Source organism: Scleropages formosus, chromosome 9 (assembly GCF_900964775.1).
Source record: "Scleropages formosus chromosome 9, fSclFor1.1, whole genome shotgun sequence".
NCBI lineage: Eukaryota > Metazoa > Chordata > Actinopteri > Osteoglossiformes > Osteoglossidae > Scleropages > Scleropages formosus.
Window position 1 is genome coordinate 4,108,947 of NC_041814.1, and position 18,936 is coordinate 4,127,882.

Here is an 18,936-nt window from a genome sequence, read left to right on the forward strand (position 1 = left end):
CTAATGCGGTGCCATCCCTGTCTACACCCACAGCCGAAACACAGGAACACGGCAATACAGAAAAAAAAGGAAAAAAAGAACATCCATACACAGAACCGCACACACCTTGCCCCTTACACACATGCACATACTATACATCTTACATACACTCTTATAGCCATACAAACATTGACGTTTCAGGCTCATAAACAACTGTATTTATGTGGTAGTGCATACCGAAATTTTAAGCACTCCCACATAGTCCTTTACTCACACATTAGCACTTTCTACTCTAAGTAAAGAAATAAATGAATAAATACATAAATGGCAGGATGCATGTCACATGACTCACATTAACTGTTTAGTTGCTTCAATAGCCAGTGCAGCTGTAATAATTTGGGAGTGTACCGTACCTGAGTGCGCTCCTCCATTGATGCTACGCATGCCAGGACTCGTTGGAGACGGAGAAGGGGATGGATGCACAGTTAGGTCTGCTTCATGTTGGTGTCCTCCTGCCAGTCACTCCACCATCCCTGCATCCCTGCCCATTCAGTCCTCTCTGCGGTTCCCTTATGAATCTCGGTCCTGCAGCAGGCTGAGTCCCATCCCTTGTGTCCCCTCACCATCTCACTGTGGCCCAAGGTGTGCCCGGCACGCTCTCCTCCTCCCGCGTCTTCTCCCCGCTTCCCTCCCTCTCCTCCCCGTATGTCTCGCTCCAGCAGCAGCAGCAGTCGCGCTGTAGTCGTGACCAAGACAAATAGCTGCAGTGCTGTAGTCATGAATCAAACAGCTAGTCTAGCCTTGGGTAAGGAGCTACTTCTGTAGCTATGACACAGCAAACAGTTAGTGCTGCTGTTGTAAATCCAACAACCAGCTGCATTGCTGTGGCCGTGACTCAGCAAACAGCTGCAGTGGCACAGTAAATGTGTAAACAACAGCAATGCAATGCAGTCATGGGCAGCAGGTGGCGTGTTGGTTAGTGCTGAATACCCAGGTTTGAATCCCACCTTAAGTAAGGTGCTTACGCTGAATTAATACAATAAAAATTACCCAGAAATGTAAGTGCCGTGACTCTGAGAAGCTATCATTTTGATGGAGACAAGTTGCCATGTTTCACCCATGGCTCAATGAAAAGCTGCGGTTGTAAATAAGACGAACGGCTACAGCACTGCTGTTGTGACTCTGACAGACATCTAATGCTGGTGTATGGACTGTTGCTGCAGTTTTGACTTGTCGAAACCGGTGAGATTGTGTAGTTTTATGTTAGTTGTTTATTGTCTTGTCACCATACACAGCTGTACAGGAGAAACAAATGATGCTTGTGCAGGTTCAAGTGGAAAATAAATCAGCCTGGCACCACACCACACAACAAAGTGGACACATAGGTTTATTCATTTAGCTGACACTTTTCTCCAAAGTGACCTACAATGTTAAGATCATAATTATGCCACACTTACAATTATTTACCCATTAATTCAGCTAGGTAATTTTTCTGGAGCAATTTCAGGGTAAGTACTTTGCTCAGGGGTAATGCAGCCGGGGGGGGGGGGTTCAAACCTGCAACCTTTGGACCCAAGGGTAGCAGCTCTGACCACCGGCATAAACCATAAACACATGATGTCCTCATAATGTAGAGGACAGCTGGTAGCATTATTTGCATTTATTCAGCTAAATGAATAAATGTAAATAATGTAGTCATTCAAATACAGATATGATAAAATACATAGCGCAGCCAGTAATCTCATAGATAGTACTAACTTGCAGTAATTGTAACTTCTCCAAAAACAACTTAAAACGTTAAGCTACTTCGAATTATGGACTTATATATACAGTGGGGAAATGTTTAATAGAGCAATTTGGCACAAGTATAGTGGAAGACTCAGAAAACTATGTGTGTGCACAGATAGGATAGAAAAGTGTTTGCTGTACATCTACTCCTCTATTCTGTGCCCCAAAAGGCTGAGGACTGAGAGCTACTTAGGTAACCTTTTTATGATCATCACAATCAAATGGTATGGGGAATAAAGGAAGACCTGTTCCACTAGACTGGTGGAATGTAAGAGCATCCCTAGAACTTGCCAGTATTCTTGTCAATATAATTTCCCCATGATGATTAATATATTATTGTATTTCAAATAAAGCTGCAAGAGTTTCTTAACCCTCATAAAACCGCTTAAACTTTTAATGGGACCTGAGAAGAACCTTTTATGTCGGAGAGACAGTCGGTACATTAGTGTAAATGGTCTAAAGGGTATTACAGCAAGGAGTGGAGTTTGAACTTGGGTCCTTTGAGTTCAAAACAAGCCACTCTAACTACAACCCTACCTGCTGCTCACTTAAACCTGCAATTCTAATTTGCTACTTATTACTAAATGTATACTGAATTAGCAAACATAAAGCCTGTCCCATCATACTGGGCATCCCAGGGTACAAAAAGCCTTAGTTCCTTTCAGTATTCATCTCAACAGCAAGGGGGCGATGTAGCGTCGCTGTTCGCTCTCTTTCCGACAGCATCAAAACAGGAGGGCAAACACGGAAAGACACCGTGACATTATTTTACAGTTTATTGGTGCTCTCATACAAATCCACTTGTGACGACGCAGCAGGACCGACTGCAGGCCGGCCTTTACTCAGACAGACAGTGTCCCTTGTCCCCTGAAGAAAAGCCCACTCAGGCCCCGGGGACTGGCTCCTCGGCACCCGCGCAGACCCCTTCCTCACAGATCACGTGCCTCCCTTTATCCTCTAGTCCAGGGGTTTTCTTCACCCATTCCCCACTGGTCTTAGTCTCTGTAATTGTTGACTGCTACCGGACATGAAAATACACAGCAACACACATTCACAGAAAAGCACGTGCCTTTGTTGACACTCCTAGCAGGACTGATGCTAGCACACCAGGGTGCACTGATGAACATGGTGAACAGCGGTTACAGGTACCCAGATCAGCATCAGGCAGAATACAGGGTCCAAGCAGAGAGTCGTCCTCAGTGGTTTCTGCTCTGTGAATCTCCTGTGTCTATTATTCTTAATTTAGCTGATGCTTTTCTCCAAAGCAATTTACAGTGTTAAGATTACAACTGTTTACCCAGTAGGGTAATTTTTACTTGGGAAATTTAGGATAAGTCCCTTACTGAAAGGTACTACAGCTAGAGGTAGGAACTGAACCTGTAACTTTTGAGTCCAAAGGGAGCATTTCTAACCACTGCATTACCAGGTGTGTTGAACCTGTACCCCTCCGTGCCTAAGTGGGCACTCAATGTCCCCAGTCAAAACAATGTGCATGAAAATCAGATTGCAAATTCAAACATACGGTGTAGTTACACAAATAAAAGATTTTTTTTCTCGTCCAGCCTTTTCTAAGACGACTCAGACATAAGCCTCTGTTTGAGCCAGTGTATTCCAGCCCCACACCAGTGCTGCGCAGTAACACACGAACAGGACCAGCCTGTCGAAAATTAGGACATTTTCCAGCTTCGAGCTGCACAGTAGAAACACCAGGTATGCATTTGTGGAGTATATGTATGTGTTCATGTCTTCAGGGATATGATATTAACGTGTTTGGGGTGGGGGTGTGCACTTTTAGTTCCCTGCTTTAAAATGGAGAGTGTGTGCACTGGGTGAAACAACTAGTACTAAGAGCCCTTTCATTGCTCAAGAGAAGAGCACACACACACACACACACACACGAGGAGAGAGAGAGAGAGAGAGAGAGAGAGAGAAAGAAAAACTGTTTCACTCATACACATGTACACACACTCAGGGTGTTTCCAGACATTTGTAATACTCTTTTATTCCTTGGGCGTTCCATAAACCACCTATGTTGCTTTTAAATTTCAATAATAAAATTACTTTAAATAAAACACAGATTTTCTGGGGAAAAAAATTCTCTATCGGCCCTGTGCTTCAGTCAGTCCCAGTCTTAGCCGTTAGTGTCCCAGCATGCACCACTGTGCCCCTGTCTCCCTGATGCACATGTGGAATAAATAAAGGGGGGGGCAGGGGCTGCCAATGTTCTGTCGCCGGCACTCACACCCCACTGCGCCTCTTAAGGCAGCCAATTGAAAACGCATTTCAGCCTGCTGTTATGCTATTGGCTAAAAGACATCCAATCACTGAAAGATTCATATCCTGTTGGATTGAATGCAAAGTCAGGGTGTGTGTGTGTGTGTGTGTGTGTGTGTGTGTGTCAGCCAGCAAGAAGAGCCCCTCTGCCAAAAGGATCAGAGCTCATCACGGGATGCTCGGGTGGCAGGAGGGGGCGTGTCCCCAGTGACGCTGTTTTGCGCCGCAGGCTGGATGCGGCCCTGCTGCTCAGTCTTGTGGGCATGCTGTCGGTCCCAGTCCGTGCTCACAGCCTCGTCGTCCCAGATGGTGGACGTCTCTGTGTCACTGACGTAGCCCGGTTCGCCCGTGTAGTGTGTGGGATAGAGCAGCAGGGGCTCCACAGAGAAAGCGCGCAAGTTGCGCGGTTCAAAGTGCTCCATGTACTCAGCCCTGCGGGGACAGACAACATTGTCATGCTCTTAATGAAACCATTCATACCCACTTGGATGTGTTGTCTATACACAGCGATAAGAGCCATACGTGTACCTCTCCACACATAGGTAGTGCTTCGGAAGGTGTCTCAAGTTCAATGCAACAGAGAGTGTGGTGGTTAGAGCTGCTGCCTTACATCTGAAGGGCCCCACATTCAAATCTCACCTCCTGCTGTATAACTGGTTAAATCATTCAGCGAGCATTGGAGAAAAGCTTCAGCTAAATATATGCAAATATATTACTTCCCCAAGAGTCACACTGCTGATGGTTGTCCAACATTGAGAAAACCAATATCTTTCACAGGGGCTTTCACAGGCTGGCAAGGAGCCGCTGGGCTGCGCTACGCCGTGTCGCATTCTGCTCATGAGCACTCATACAGACACGCATGTACAGTGCCCCATTTCTCTCACACACTGTCACATAGTCACACTTCTGGCAAGCACATTGTTAAAGCTGCAGATACCCAGTAGTTTCTCAAACACACACTTCGTAGTGAATGCGTACATACACAGCCACCGACTGTGCCCCCTCACCCACATACACACTCATACACAGCCTCCATCTCAGCAGTCCTTCTCTATCAATGGCATTCTGTCCCTCTCAGTCAGGAGGCAGGAAGAGCCAGTCTGGCCTCGCATTCCACCAAGAGGGAGAGCAGGGGCGCAGGCAGAGAAGGAAAAGGGTGAGACAGGCCCATCTGGGTAAGGGGACACACAGCTGGGTGAGGAGGGAAGTGGGAGCAGTGCAGGATTCCCTCTGGAGGAAGTGGTCGAACAGGGAAGCATTATGTGTGCAGGGACCCCCTTTACCACCGATGGCCCTGAACAATGATGGTCCTGTGTGACCGGCTCACTCAGCTCAACAGAAAGGAGTGTGAGCAAAATGTGGGAGACCGGCCACATGTCTACATGTATGGGTTTAGGTTCGCCTGAGCCTACGTGTGCTCTCTAGCTGAGTGCAGTGTACTGTAGGAAATGTCGCCGTCCATGTCTGACCACTTACTTAGGGTGTTTGTTGAACATGATCGGCAAGAACTCGTCCACGGGCAACATCTTGCCAAAGATCTTTGCCTGCAGCAGCTTCCTGGCCCCCTGCAGAGAGAGGGCATAACCCAAGGTCCAGTAGGAGTAGTCCGCCACCACCAGATTGTGCACCCCCTCCACTGACTGCTCAGGCTCCTTCACCTGCATTCGCTTGCGACCTACATACCTGTGGGAAACAGGTGAAAAAGAAACAGCTAACATCTGACATCATCTGAAACCACTTGTCCCATGCAGGGTCACGAGGAGCTGGACCCTAATCCGGCAGTACAGGGCGTAAGGCTGGAGGGGGAGGGGACACACCCAGGACGGAATGCCAGTCCATCACAAGGCACCCCAAGCAGGATTCGAACCCCAGAACACCTAGCATGCCTTTCCGATTTACATATGATCACAGATCAAATACTCTTACCTAGACACCAATGTCTCGAAACACTCAGAGTAGCAGTATTTAACATACAAAAACATACAGGATAGCTCCGTCTGTGATTTGATCTGTTTATATAGATTTGAACTGTGCAGAGGGGAGTGCGTTGGTGCAGTGGGTCGGACCAGGTCCTGCTCTCCCGTGGGTCTGGGGTTCGAGTCCCGCTTGGGGTGCCTTGCGACGGACTGGCGTCCCGTCCTGGGTGTGTCCGCTCCCCCTCCGGCCTTACGCCCTGTGTTGCCGGGTAGGCTCCGGTTCCCCGCGACCCCGTATGGGACAAGCGGTTCTGAAAATGTGTGTGTGTATGTGAGAACTGTGTGGGTGATTTTATGTTGTACTCTGGAACTGCATTGGCCTCGTGTTATTAAATATAAAGCATTACAGGACTGTTATGTTTATAATGTACTGACACAGCGACTGCGACACATATTTAGAAATAAATAACTGTCCTTCGTTTGATACTGCTGACATAAGAATGTTCCCCGACACACAGTGGTCCAAACAGGACACAAAACTAGAGAATGTGAGTTTTTTGATTTAAAGTCAATTATACGTTTTCATCAAGACAATATGAAGCTACATCTCGACACCCCACAGATGTTTGCCCATCCTAATATAAGTATAATGATTGTGCAGTGTGTCTATGGAAAAAAAAATCACTGTTATAGGTCTGCCTGCTGCTGCAGAATAATAAAAATTGATCACACTGACACCCAAACAGAGCAGAGTCTGTTTGCAAGGCTACTCTGGTAAATGTTTTGTAAATGTAAATGCAGGGATAGCTGGTAGCATAGTGATTAGAGCTGCTGCCTTTGGCCCTGATGGTCATAAGTTTGAATCTCACTGCGGGCTGTAATATCCTTGAGCAATGTACAGTACTTACCCTACATTGCTTCAGTAAAATTACCCAGCTGTATGAATTTGTAAAAAACTATGTAGATTAATAGTGGGGTGTGGTGGTTTGGCCGGTGCTTGCTGTATGGCAGGACTGAAATCCCGTCCAGGATGAGTCCCCCTCCCCCTTTGGCCTGTGTTACTGGGTTAGGCTCCAGTTCACTGCAACCTCACTTGGGACAAGTGGTTGTTGATGATGGATGGAGATTAACAAAGTAAGTTGTTTTAGAGAAAAGCATCAGATAAATATAAATGTTTCATTTTTGGCTGTATGGGTAGATGTTTTAGAATGCATGTTTGTATCAATTGATGTTTTGTTTTGTGTTTGAGGATACATGAGCAAATGCCTCAATAAGATGTCCTCACACAAGATCCCAGGCCAGCTTGGCTTCTTCAATGTTGTCCATTATGGTCACCAGTCGGCTCTTAAATCGGGGTTCAAACCTGACATCATCCTCCAGCACCAGTACTTGCTGCAAGCCCTGTTCCACAACCTGGAAACAGCACCACACACAGTGTAACTGTGAAAAGCCACTAGTGGTAATATAGAAGATATTGACATTGTGGCCTAATGGTCGCAGGTTGAAATCCTCCAGAGCTACAGCTGTTTCAGCATCACCAAAGTGGTTTCTCCTAATGTCTAGCTGTAATAATTTACACTGTAATGTATAAATTACAAATGTTTCTCTGGACAAAAATGTACACTAAAAAAGACTCATAACTCAATAACTCATCACCCAAAGTCACTAATTTAAGTTTTACTATCGCTCAAATAATTTTCTCTTTAACTGATTCAGTCATGTTAATTACAATTCAACACTACAGTTAAACTACACCCATAAATCTCTTTTAGGGTAAGCAGGCTAAAATGAGCAACTCTTATTAAGAGTAATGTTGGATTGCTCACAACACTCTGTGGTCTACAAGAAGAGCAGTGAAATAGATTTTTTTCTTTAGTCTGGTTTGTTATTAATTGTAAGGTAGGGGCTTTTGATTTATTGCTGCTTATTGTCAAAAGAAAACATTTTGCCTTTGTGAATATGATATGGTCAGATATACATTCGCGCTTACCCTAGTTACTGCACTTGCACAGTTAATTATATTTAGTTCTCTATTAGTTTTATTGCTGCTTAGCAACATTCTTGAGGGCACTGCAGAAGAGTCTCGAACTGGACTTGAACAGGCAACGAGTCTAAGTCTTTATGTACTGTACAATTATTGCATGTTGCTGGAGTCACATGATACAAAACAAAAAATAATACAAACTAAGTCTATCATGATTCTGTGTTTAGTACACAGCACATCACTTCAGTTGAAGTTTCTGCAATGACTGGTGTGAAAGAATTGTGGTCGCTAATTGTTAAAAATCTTTTATGAGGTGTTTGCTCAGATATGCTAATAATAAGGCTTATGTCTATAGCTGTATTCATATTGGGTTAAAAGATTAAAAATGTGCATTTTTGAACGTTAGGATGAACTAGACCCAAGCCTGTCTAGTTTGCTGTACCTGTGTCCAGATGTAATGGTGACTGAGGAAGCAGCCAATCTCCCCTCGGGTCAGCACACGGCCAGAGTAGGGGTCCTGGTAGCCCGGCAGCATCTCAATGCCCAGCGCCTGGATCTGGGAGGAGTTCAGGGCTCTGACAGGTACACAGTGGGGAAAAAACTGAGTACCGGAGGGGACAGTAGGGAGAGTCTGAGGTCCAAAGCTTGATCTAACAGCAAAGTTAACCATGTCTTCAATATTTCTGTTTTTACAATTATCAGAATTTCATTGCTTAGTCAGCTTTTTATGCTAAAAGGGTTAAAACTTGAGGGGAGCGCAGTGGGTTGGATCAGGTGCTGCTCTCCGGTGGGTCTGGGGTTCGAGTCCAACTTGGGGTGCCTTGCGACGGACTAGTGTCCCGTCCTGGGTGTGTTCCTTCCCCCTTCAGCCTCACGCCTTGTGTTGCTGGGCTAGGCTCCTGCGACCCCCGTATGGGACAAGCGGTATCGGACAATGTGTGTGTGGATTAAAACTCTATATTTATTTCATGCAGCTTGGAGTGTTACTGAAGAAGTCAAATTAAATACCTCACTCAGGGGAAGCAGGGCCCCTCCTGGGAACTGACCCAGTAGCCTTCAGACCTTAACTACCATGCTGCCCGCTGCTCTTTATCACACTAATACACTGCTGAACACTTTCTTTAACTTTACCATATCCACTGTGTTTTAAAAAGAGAGCACACACTGAAAAGAAATCACCAGTAACACCCAGGTTACCAGACTGTCCTTAACCACCATTTTCCCTTCTGCAATGTTTCTGATTGACAGCTCCAGGGCAGAGCACTATACGCCCTTCACAGTTTCTCCACCTGGAGGGCAGAGTGCATGTTGGTCCATCTCCCCTCACTGTCTTACTTTCCATCGACTGCGTCCATCACAGTGGCCTCGATACCCAGGGTTGCCAGCGTGCACAACATCCGCTGTCGGCGTTCCAGGCGCCGCTTCAAGTTGATTAAGAAAATCTGAACAGTTTGTGCCAGAAAGGGGAATGGAATTAGGGATAGGGTTAGGAAGACACAGAAAGGATAACTGACGCAACGGCTGCAACCGTGCATAAACGACTCCACTGACACATTCCGTAAGCAAACCTAACCCCCTGGTACATTACCTCATCGAAGCCCATCTTGTCCTGCACTTTTGGAGGAGCGTACAGGTGTTGCGAGGGTTCTAGGTTGTGATCAACTGGAAGAAAAGAGTATAGTTATTTACCACATCAATGCATCCCTTTCCACGAGTTCACAGATTTTGCAGAGGATTTTCCTGGACAGCTGTGTTTCTCAAGCATGAAGTCAACGGGGGGCAAGAGCTGCTCACTCAGGGCCTCGGTGATGGTGTGAGTAAAGCTCTCGTCCTCCTCTTCTATGCTCTGCTGTGGTTTCAGGGGGACAGGCAGGAAGCCATAGTGCTCCCTGTTACACACGTACATCTGCACACCTGCAGAAACACAAGACGCACGTTGGCCTGGAACATGCGCAGACGCACTGACACACTGCATGCTTAGTACCATCAGGTGTGATCTGTATGAACTGCACGCAAATTCGGCTTTACAAACATAACAAACAGCGCAGCAGTTACGGACCCAAGTTTGTAATAAAATCTTTGCTGGCCCTGCTATTAGGCCTTTGAGGAGGAACCTGTCTCGCTTGCTTCAATAAAATATGCAGCCAAACAAAAGGGCGAAAACTGTAGGCTGTTTAGGAGAAAATGAAAGAAGTGACATAACAACAAACTAAACTCACTGCACACATTGCTTAGGCAATATATTTATTAGATCCTTTTCTCTGAAGTGACTTTCAATGAACTCTATGTAATGTTACCAGCCCCTCCACCTTATTTACCGTGGTGACTTACACTGCTAGATACACTACTTACAATGAGTCACTCATCCATACATCATTGGAACGCACGCTCTCTGTCACTCACACACTATGGGGAACCTGAACAGCATGTCTTTGGATTGTGGGAGGAAACCAGAGCAAACCCACACAGATACAGGGAGAATATGCAAACTCCAGACAAACTGAGCGAGGATCAAACCCATACCCTCTCATACCACCCAGGTGCCGTGAGACAATAGCGCTACTTGTTGTGCCACCGTGCTGCCTCATATTTATAGTTTGTGTGCGTGTGTATAGCACTAGTCTTGAGCAGCATGCTAACAACACATTAAATCAGTTCAAACACTCTTCTGACTTTGTATGCTAAAATGCCCACCCACATATCTGTCTCCCTTTATTACCTCATTTGATGCTAAGCCAAGAGTGTACAGAGGTACTAAAACCACAGCAAATCTTTATCTAGTAAAGTTAGAGGTGGGAAAACAACATCCTCCCTACTCTTATACTACATTTATATTTACTCATTCAGGTGACACTTTCCTCCAAAGGAGGAAATAATTATTTGATTATAGTAGTAAATACACACACACACACACATTTTCAGAACCGCTTGTCCCTTACGGGGTCACGGGGAACCGGAGCCTACCCGGCAACACAGGGCGTAAGGCCGGAGGGGGAGGGGGACACACCCAGGACGGGACGCCAGTCCGTCGCAAGGTACCCCAAGCGGGACTCGAACCCCAGACCCACCGGACAGCAGGACTGCGGCCCAACCCACTGTGCCACCGCATCCCCCGTTAGTAGTAAATACACACACACACACATTTTCAGAACCGCTTGTCCCTTACGGGGTCACGGGGAACCGGAGCCTACCCGGCAACACAGGGCGTAAGGCCAGAGGGGGAAGGGGACACACCCAGGACGGGACGCCAGTCCATCACAAGGCATAGTAGTAAATAATGATGCCTATATTAATTACAGAGTCATAATCACTTACGACAATGTTAGGGAATTTTTCTTGAAGCAATTCAGGAAGCACTTTGATCAAGAGTTCTAGCACAGGAGGCAGGATTCAAACCAGGGTTACCTGTTTTCCAAGGTAATGTGTCAAACCATTACACCACCAACTGCCCTCTACACCAGCATTTACATTTTTTTTAATTTCATACAGACACACTGGCCGCAGATCTGTGCTACTCTGAAGATCGCTCTTATTTCTGACCTGCTTGCCGAGCAGAGAAGGCAAAGACCATGATGTCATCAAAGGCCCAGCTGTAGTCTGGGTGTGGTGGGTGGAAGGCCAGGACCTGGGTGGCGTTGCGCCGCAGGTCCAGCAAGAAGGTGGAGTGCACCATGGGAACGGCAAAGCAGCCCAACCGCTTCCACTCACGGATCAGGATGTAGTCAGGGGTGCGCTTGTAATACCCCTGCCAATGAAGGAGAGAAGAACACACGAAAAGAGCAGACAACAGAAAAACAAAGGTGAGAGAGAAAACAGATGAATTTGGCTGGGGTATAGAACACAAGGGATGAAGGTCTTCACCTGGGGGGTGATGCCACACCAGAAGTTGGAGTACAGGGAACGTGACTCCAGCATGGGGGCCACGAGAGTCAGGTTCTCCGCCATCAAGAGCGTCAGCACTCGCGGGTTCGTCAGCAGGTTGTCGCTGTCTACAAACTGAGGAGGCACAGCAACAGCCTCACACCTTTCAGATCACACACCAATCCTCACACTCAATTAAAGCCCAACTCTTCCAGACTCACATCGCCCATGATCTCTTAAGTTCATGTTACGTGTAAATGTTCATGCACTATAACTTGGTCATGGTCTTGATCATGGTCCGAGCCCGGCTCGGGATAAGCGGTTTCAGACTCTGCGTGCGTGATCAGGAATCGTGGATATTCGGATGAGGTTTTATGCAGCTACTTATGTGATCTACATTGGTTCATATGGTGGAAAGAAACAAGCTAACTGTGCCTAAGAATCACACATCTGCAACTATGTCTCACTTTCTGCTGATGTAATGAACACATTGTATTTTCTGTGAGATGTACGTCGCTTTCGAGAAAAGCGTCTGATGAATAAATGCGCACGTAAATGTAATGGACAAGACCTCCCACTGTCCGATGCACAACATATAACAGACAGACACTGAACGCTTTGCGGTGTAATTATATCATTTTCCTAGAGCATGGTCTCAGCAGTAAGGGACTGCTCAAAATGCTCTGAAATGTTACGAGCATTTCAAACCCGGTAACTGCACAGTAGGTGGGAAACCAGACAGGGAACTGGGATGGAGACCAAAACAGTGCAGGTTTACATCCCAGGAGAGCAATAGCGAGTGTGCGCCACATGTGCTGTGGCTGTGAGGTGGTGGGAAAGTCAAGGTCAAGGCCGTGGCTGGACACCACTAGTAGGACTGATTCTGTTCAGTTCTTTAGCTTTCACACCTAAAGGTTCAACCCTTATTTTATGATGGCAGCTGATGTTTCTTCAACTGCAAGACAAAGCTGTTTGGCTGCATGTAGTGAAAAGCTCTGGAAAAGTGGTCAAGAGACTTCTGAAACGTTAAATGAAGAGCGAGTGATCACATTCAATCTGGGAGAGCAAGCACTGGTATTACAGATCTGATGAAGAGGTGAGAAAAAGCTGGTCACTGTCTTGAAGACAATGTCAAAAATTTGCTGAAAGTGCACAGAGTGTGTAGGAAGGAACTTCGAAAAGGAGACTTAGGAAACGTTCAGTGTGAATGACAGGTATAGTGTGTGAGTGTTAGTGGGGGAGTTAGTCTGAGTTAATGAATTAGACAGGGTAGTGTGTGAGTGACACAGAGAGTGTGTTCCACCAACGTATGGATGAATGACCCAGTGTAAGTAGTGTATCTAGCAGGGTAAGTCACCACGGTGAATAAGGTGTGTGGGCTGATAACACTACATAGAGTTCATCGGAAGTCACTTTGGAGAAAAGTGTCTGCTAAATAAATAAATGTAAATGTATACTCTCAATACTTTCCAGTCAACACTTTCATTACAGTAGTCCCCTCTTATCAGCAGGGGATATGTTCCAAGACCGCCAGCGAATGCCTGAAACTGCAGACAGTACCAAACTCTGTTTAAATGTTTTTTCCTATACATACATATCTACGATAAAGTTTAATTTATAAATTAGCCACAGTAAGAGATTAACAACAATAACTAATAATAAAATAGAACAATCATAACAATGTACTGTAATAATATGCTGGACAAAGGGATGATTCACATCCCAGGCGGGACGACGCGAGATTTCATCACGCTACTCAGAACGGCGCACAATTTAAAACTTTTGAATTGTTTATTTCTGGAATTTGCCATTTAATATTTTCGGAGCGTGGCCGACCGCCGGTAACTGAAACTGCGGGGAGGGAAACCGCGGATGAGGGGGGATTACTGTACTCTACAATTTTTGTGAAGGACATGTTCATCAGCAGAATCACCCCAGCAATGGTGTCTCACGACAGCTCCACTGTCTCACCAGAATGTAATCAGCCCAGCGCTCTCTGGCTGCTCTCAGCGCCGCCTGCCTCAGCTTCATCACATGATTAAAACGGGAGGCAGACCAGTGCTTTGGACCCCACTCATCGGTGTAGGATCTGCAAGAGGGAGAGCAGGTGATGACCACCATAGTACTGCTGGAGGACTGAAGGGGTTTGGCTCTGGGTGCGAGGGGGCTGCGGGGACTCACTGAGGCTCCTCCATGGGTCTCCACTCCACGTAGTGGTACTGGCCCTGCACATTCTTCAGCCACTCACGCAGCATGGCCGTACTGTTATCCACGCTGTGGTCCGTCGCTACCCTGCAACACAACACCACACTCCAGGAAAAGGCGACACGTTCACCGTGCGGTAGTGAAGAGTGAAACACACTGTTTTGCCCCGCACACCGGCGCCATGCAGTGCGTCATGCATCGTCGCTACCGGTTAAAACACACAGTAAGTGCTACAGAACGGGCCAGCGCACAGGAATGGCTAGAGGAAAAACCCAAGTCAGACACACATTCTCGGTGACTCTGCTCCGGCTGAAAATCTGGAAAGCTCCGACAGGGAAAAACAAAAATAAAAACCACAGCGCACAAACACATGGACATAAAACTTGTTTTACACTTACTGGTCTGAAAAGTAATGCTGGGAGTGCTGAATATGTATGACATGCAGGTTCCACACTCAAGGTGGCGATGACGTACTCACTGGTAAGTATGCTCACTGCTTTGGCACCTAAATCTCAGTTCAGTAACTGTCAGTGACCAGCCCCAGAGACCATCCCTTGGGCCTAAGGGGATCCCCCAGCTGAAACACTGGTCCCCTGTCCACACCCACACTATATTTAGTGGAGGAGAGGTTGGGGATGGGGGAGAGGGCTGCACCACAAACATTTTGTTTACCTGGCGGGAGTGAGGATGCCGTGCCAACCTCTCCAGGCACACGCCCACGCTCCCTCATTCACTGTGGAGTTTTCCACTGAGGCCTGGAATATTCCTCTGTACCCTATCCAGCCTCTCCACAATACATCACACACAGTAGAGAGAGAGACAACAGCACAGATGCATCATGCTAATCGTGGGCGGCACGGTAGAACAGCAAGTAGTGCCGCTGTCTCACAGTGCCTGAGTGGTGTGAGAGGATATGGGTTTGGTCCCCACTCAGTCTGTGTGGGTTTCCCTCCAGGTGCTCTGGTTTCCTCCCACAGTCCAAAGGCATGCTGTTCAGGTTCACCCATAGTGTGTGAGTGACAGAGAGAGTGTATTCCACTGATGTATGGATGAGTGACCCATTGTAAGTAGTGTATCTAGCAGTGTAAGTTTCCTTGGTGAATAAGGTGTGTGGGCTGATAACACTACAGAGTTTATTGGAAGTCACTTTGGAGAAAAGTATCTGCTAAATAAATAAATGTAAATATAATAAATCACACAAACATGGACTTAAGAGATACCCACACAGCAAAAAATATTTTCAACTACTGCAACGATACCGTCAGAGAAATAATTGTACATAGTCATTCTCATGCTTGAAACTGGTGCAAAAATATGGTTAATACAGTTAAAACACATTCCAGGAAGTACCAGTATATGAAAAATACAGTTAACAAGCTTATGGCCATCATGGACAATGACTCGCACCCTCACCCATGAGTTCTCTCACTGTCGAGGTGGAACTGACCTCTTATTGTTTGAGTGGTACTGAGCTGTGTTTATTACTTTTTCTTGAATGTTATCTTTTACAGGTTAGAGTTGGGGAAGCAAGTGTGCTGTGGCACAGTGGGTTTGGTCTGTGCCCTGTATGTGGCAAGTCTGGGGTTTGAGCCCTGCCTGGGGTGCCTTGTGATGGACTAGCATCCTGTCCTGGGTGGGTCCTCTTCAGCCTTGTGCCCTGTGTTGCCGGGTTAGGCTCCGGCTTGTCGCAACCCCGCTTGGGATAAGCGGTTTCAGACCCTGTGAGTTGGGGAATAGCATCACTTTTCTAAACAAATGTCATCCTGACAATTATATATGAGCAAATTTAGTCCACAACATATAAATACAACCACAAAAGACATACTTTACCACAAACATACATCCATTGACAACAACTACTTGTCCCAAGCAGGGTCACGGCGAGCTGGAGCCTAATCCGGTAACACAGGGAGCAAAGGCTGGAGGGGGAGGGGACACACCCAGGACGGGATGCCAGTCTGTTGCAAGGCACCCCAAGCAGAACTCGAACCCTGGACCCGCCACACAGCGGGCACCAGTCAAACCCGCCATGCCACCACACCCCACCATACCTGGCCACACCCCCCTACCACAAACATCCATCCATCCATCCATCCATCCATCTTCAACAACTGTTTGCCCCGAGCGGGTTGCAGCGAGCTCGAACCTTACCCAGCAACACAGGGCGCAAGGCCGAAGGGGAAGGGGACACTCCCAGGACGGGACGATAAACATACATTTAACAAAAAAAAACAAAGTATTTTTACATACCATCTGTAAAGACACTTATTTTAAACTTACTCAAACACACATAAATACCACAAATGTTCCTAAACGTACTGACATTAACCATTAATTAACATTATTATCCAATTTATGGGCAGTTGTTAAGCAGCGCTTTATACTTCAAGAAGTGCAGGCAGCTGATGGGAAGGATTGCAGACGCAGAGTAACACACACCCCAGACACATTTTACAGGCAAATACAGGCCAGAGTGGAGAGAGGGAAAGACATGAAGCAGTGAATGTGCTTTATTACATGGTACGAACACGCCAGCAGACATACAGCTACTGCAGCTGTGGAAACACCTGAAGGGCCATGAGCCGAGCCCTGGGGCGCACACACTCAGTCAGGTGTGTGTGTGTGTGTGTGTGTGTGATTGTTTGGTGCGTTTCTGCTTCTTTAATAGATGTGTGCATGTGAAGGCTACTGCGTCATACATGATGATGGTAGGTGCTTTTTTTCCCCACTGTATAGGAACAGCTGCTGTGAAGCTAATGGATGTGGATCAGGTTTACAAACATGTTTTTCACTCCAAAAATCCTGTTACTTGAATTTTTGTGCTCAGACTGGTTATTTTGAGACATACTTTTTAGAAGTATGGAATCACCAAAACAAAGATCAGACTTACTTGTCTTTTGACATACAACATGCGCGATTGATTAAATCTGCTCTCGTCTTTTGTTTGACTATTACTTTTTACTCTTTTAAGGAATGATAGTGGTAAAAGTCAAGGAATGGTTTATACACACACACATAGGCTAAAGCCGCTTGTCCCAAGCGGGGTCACAGCAAGCCGGAGCCTAACGCAGCAACACAGGGCAAAGGGCTGGAAGGGGAGGGGACGCACCCAGGACAAGATGCCAGTCCGTCACAAGGCACCCTAAGCGGGACTCGAACCCCAGACCCACCCGGGAGCAGGACCCAGCCAAACCCGCTGCGCCACTGCACCCTCCTTGGAATGGTTTATATATAAACAAAATTATTACTAGGAAGGTGATCAGGTATCGTGGATATTCAGATAAAGTGATGAACATTGATTCATATGGCGGAAAGAAACTACCTGTACTTTAGAATCACACATCTGCATCTAAGTGTTTCTTCCTGCTAATGTAATTTTACACATTGTATTTTCTATGAGACGTACATCACTTTGGAGAAAAGTGTCTGCTAAATGAATACATGTAAATGTAAATGTAACATTTTCCGATCAAGAAGGTACCATACAATGCTGTCCAACAATCAGCAAATATGGCTCACATTACAAATATTACAGCCAGTTCTCAGTAAAAGCAGTTAAGTGCTGGTGTTCTCACAATTGGCCGCAGTTTCAAAAGAGCCTAAATCTCTAATAACAGAAGTTTTAGATTACAGATTTACACTGATGACAAGAAGACCCCTCTTTTCATAAATGCTGCTAAACTGAGATTCCGTGTACACGTAACTTGTTCCATTACAAAGATCCACATTGCACTTTGACTGCCCACAAGTGTGAATGTTCCTGGTTAGTTTGCTTTGCTGTTGGTCAAGGAACAGATATTTGGGTAAGAAAATGGCAGATATCTGTAGGAAATTATTTCAGTAATGATCCAGCTGTGCAAATGGTTTCCAATGTAATGACTGAGCTAAAGCCAGCCTCCCCAGGCGTGGCGGTGTGCCAAGCAAATGAAGAAATATATTAAGGTAGTAGTAAATAATCCAACTGGCCGAAATGAGGATGTATGTATGTATGTATGTATGTGTGTGTGTGTGTGTGTGTGTGTGTGTGTGCGCGCGTGCGCACGTTTTCCTATGTGTAGATTCATCCCACCTGCTCACAGCGCACTTGTCATATTGAGTTTTAGGAAGCAGACGTGCATGAAGGATGCACCTCTTCACCTGTTAATGAAATCAGCCTCTATCTGCCGTACATGAGCTGCGTTCACATCCCTGCAGGAGGTCCATAGGAGTGTTGTTGCCCATATTACGTGAACTTTAACAACACGTGTGATGGCCTGTTTTTTCCAGCATGTTGTTTTGCCACATGATTACATCAGTGAGCACATACAGTACATACTTGTGTAAGTGCTCTGCAGATGTCTTTGTGTGTACCTGTATGACTTTGTTGGTGTATTTACATTACATTTACAATTATTCCTTTAGCAGAAACTTTCTCAAAAGCAAAATACAGGTCCAAGTGAACAAAAGAGCATTTCACAAATACCTTTAATTGCAGACACATTTGTCAAAGCACAGTAAATTTGTCAAATACAACCACTTTTCCTGGTGTGGATTATACCTGTCACGGCATGTAAAACTGAAATACTAAGGTGATCGTGACAGATGGTATGGTGCAGCTTTAGGAGAGACTCTTCTCTCCTCTCCTGTTTGGAGATTAGAAGAGAAGTGGATCTTAAAACAGTGGGTTTGAGACCCTTCTTCAATGCTAGGAGGGATTCAGCATCTCTGAGGGACAGAGGGAGCTCCTTTCTCCCATTGGAGGCAAAATCGAGAACCTAAACTTCTCATTTGGCTCTCGTATATGTGGAACTACCACGTGGCTAGAGGTTTCGAAGAATAGTGCTCTTGGTGGGGTGTAGGGAGTGATCAGGCCCTCTAGGAACTTATGTGCAGATCCTTTTACTGACTTGTAGGCCATAACCAGAGTCTTGTACCCATACAGGCCGCGAC

The 18,936-nt window shown here is 46.1% G+C and overlaps 1 protein-coding gene across 1 annotated transcript; it reads right to left on the bottom strand.

Annotated features, from left to right (window-relative positions):
- Positions 1-2,176: 2,176 nt before the first annotated feature.
- On the bottom strand, positions 2,177-14,094 carry colgalt2b (collagen beta(1-O)galactosyltransferase 2b). The gene is made up of 11 exons (XM_018728106.2): positions 13,984-14,094; positions 13,774-13,891; positions 11,803-11,937; positions 11,482-11,686; positions 9,736-9,855; positions 9,530-9,603; positions 9,277-9,383; positions 8,384-8,516; positions 7,243-7,370; positions 5,518-5,724; positions 2,177-4,473 (listed from the first exon to the last, which is right to left on the bottom strand). The coding sequence occupies exons 1-11, from the start codon at positions 14,055-14,057 to the stop codon at positions 4,200-4,202; spliced, it is 1,575 nt and encodes a 524-aa protein (XP_018583622.1). The 5' UTR covers positions 14,058-14,094; the 3' UTR covers positions 2,177-4,199.
- Positions 14,095-18,936: the final 4,842 nt, after the last annotated feature.

Coding starts and splice junctions, on each gene's coding strand:
- colgalt2b (XM_018728106.2), bottom strand. CDS start 14,057: ATGCTGCGTGAGTGGCTGAAGAATGTGCAGGGCCAGTACCACTACGTG. Junction 7,371..8,383: donor ACCATTACATCTGGACACAG/GTACAGCAAACT, acceptor TGCTGTTTCCAG/GTTGTGGAACAGGGCTTGCA. Junction 5,725..7,242: donor AAGCTGGCCTGGGATCTTGT/GTGAGGACATCT, acceptor TGTTTCCCACAG/GTATGTAGGTCGCAAGCGAA.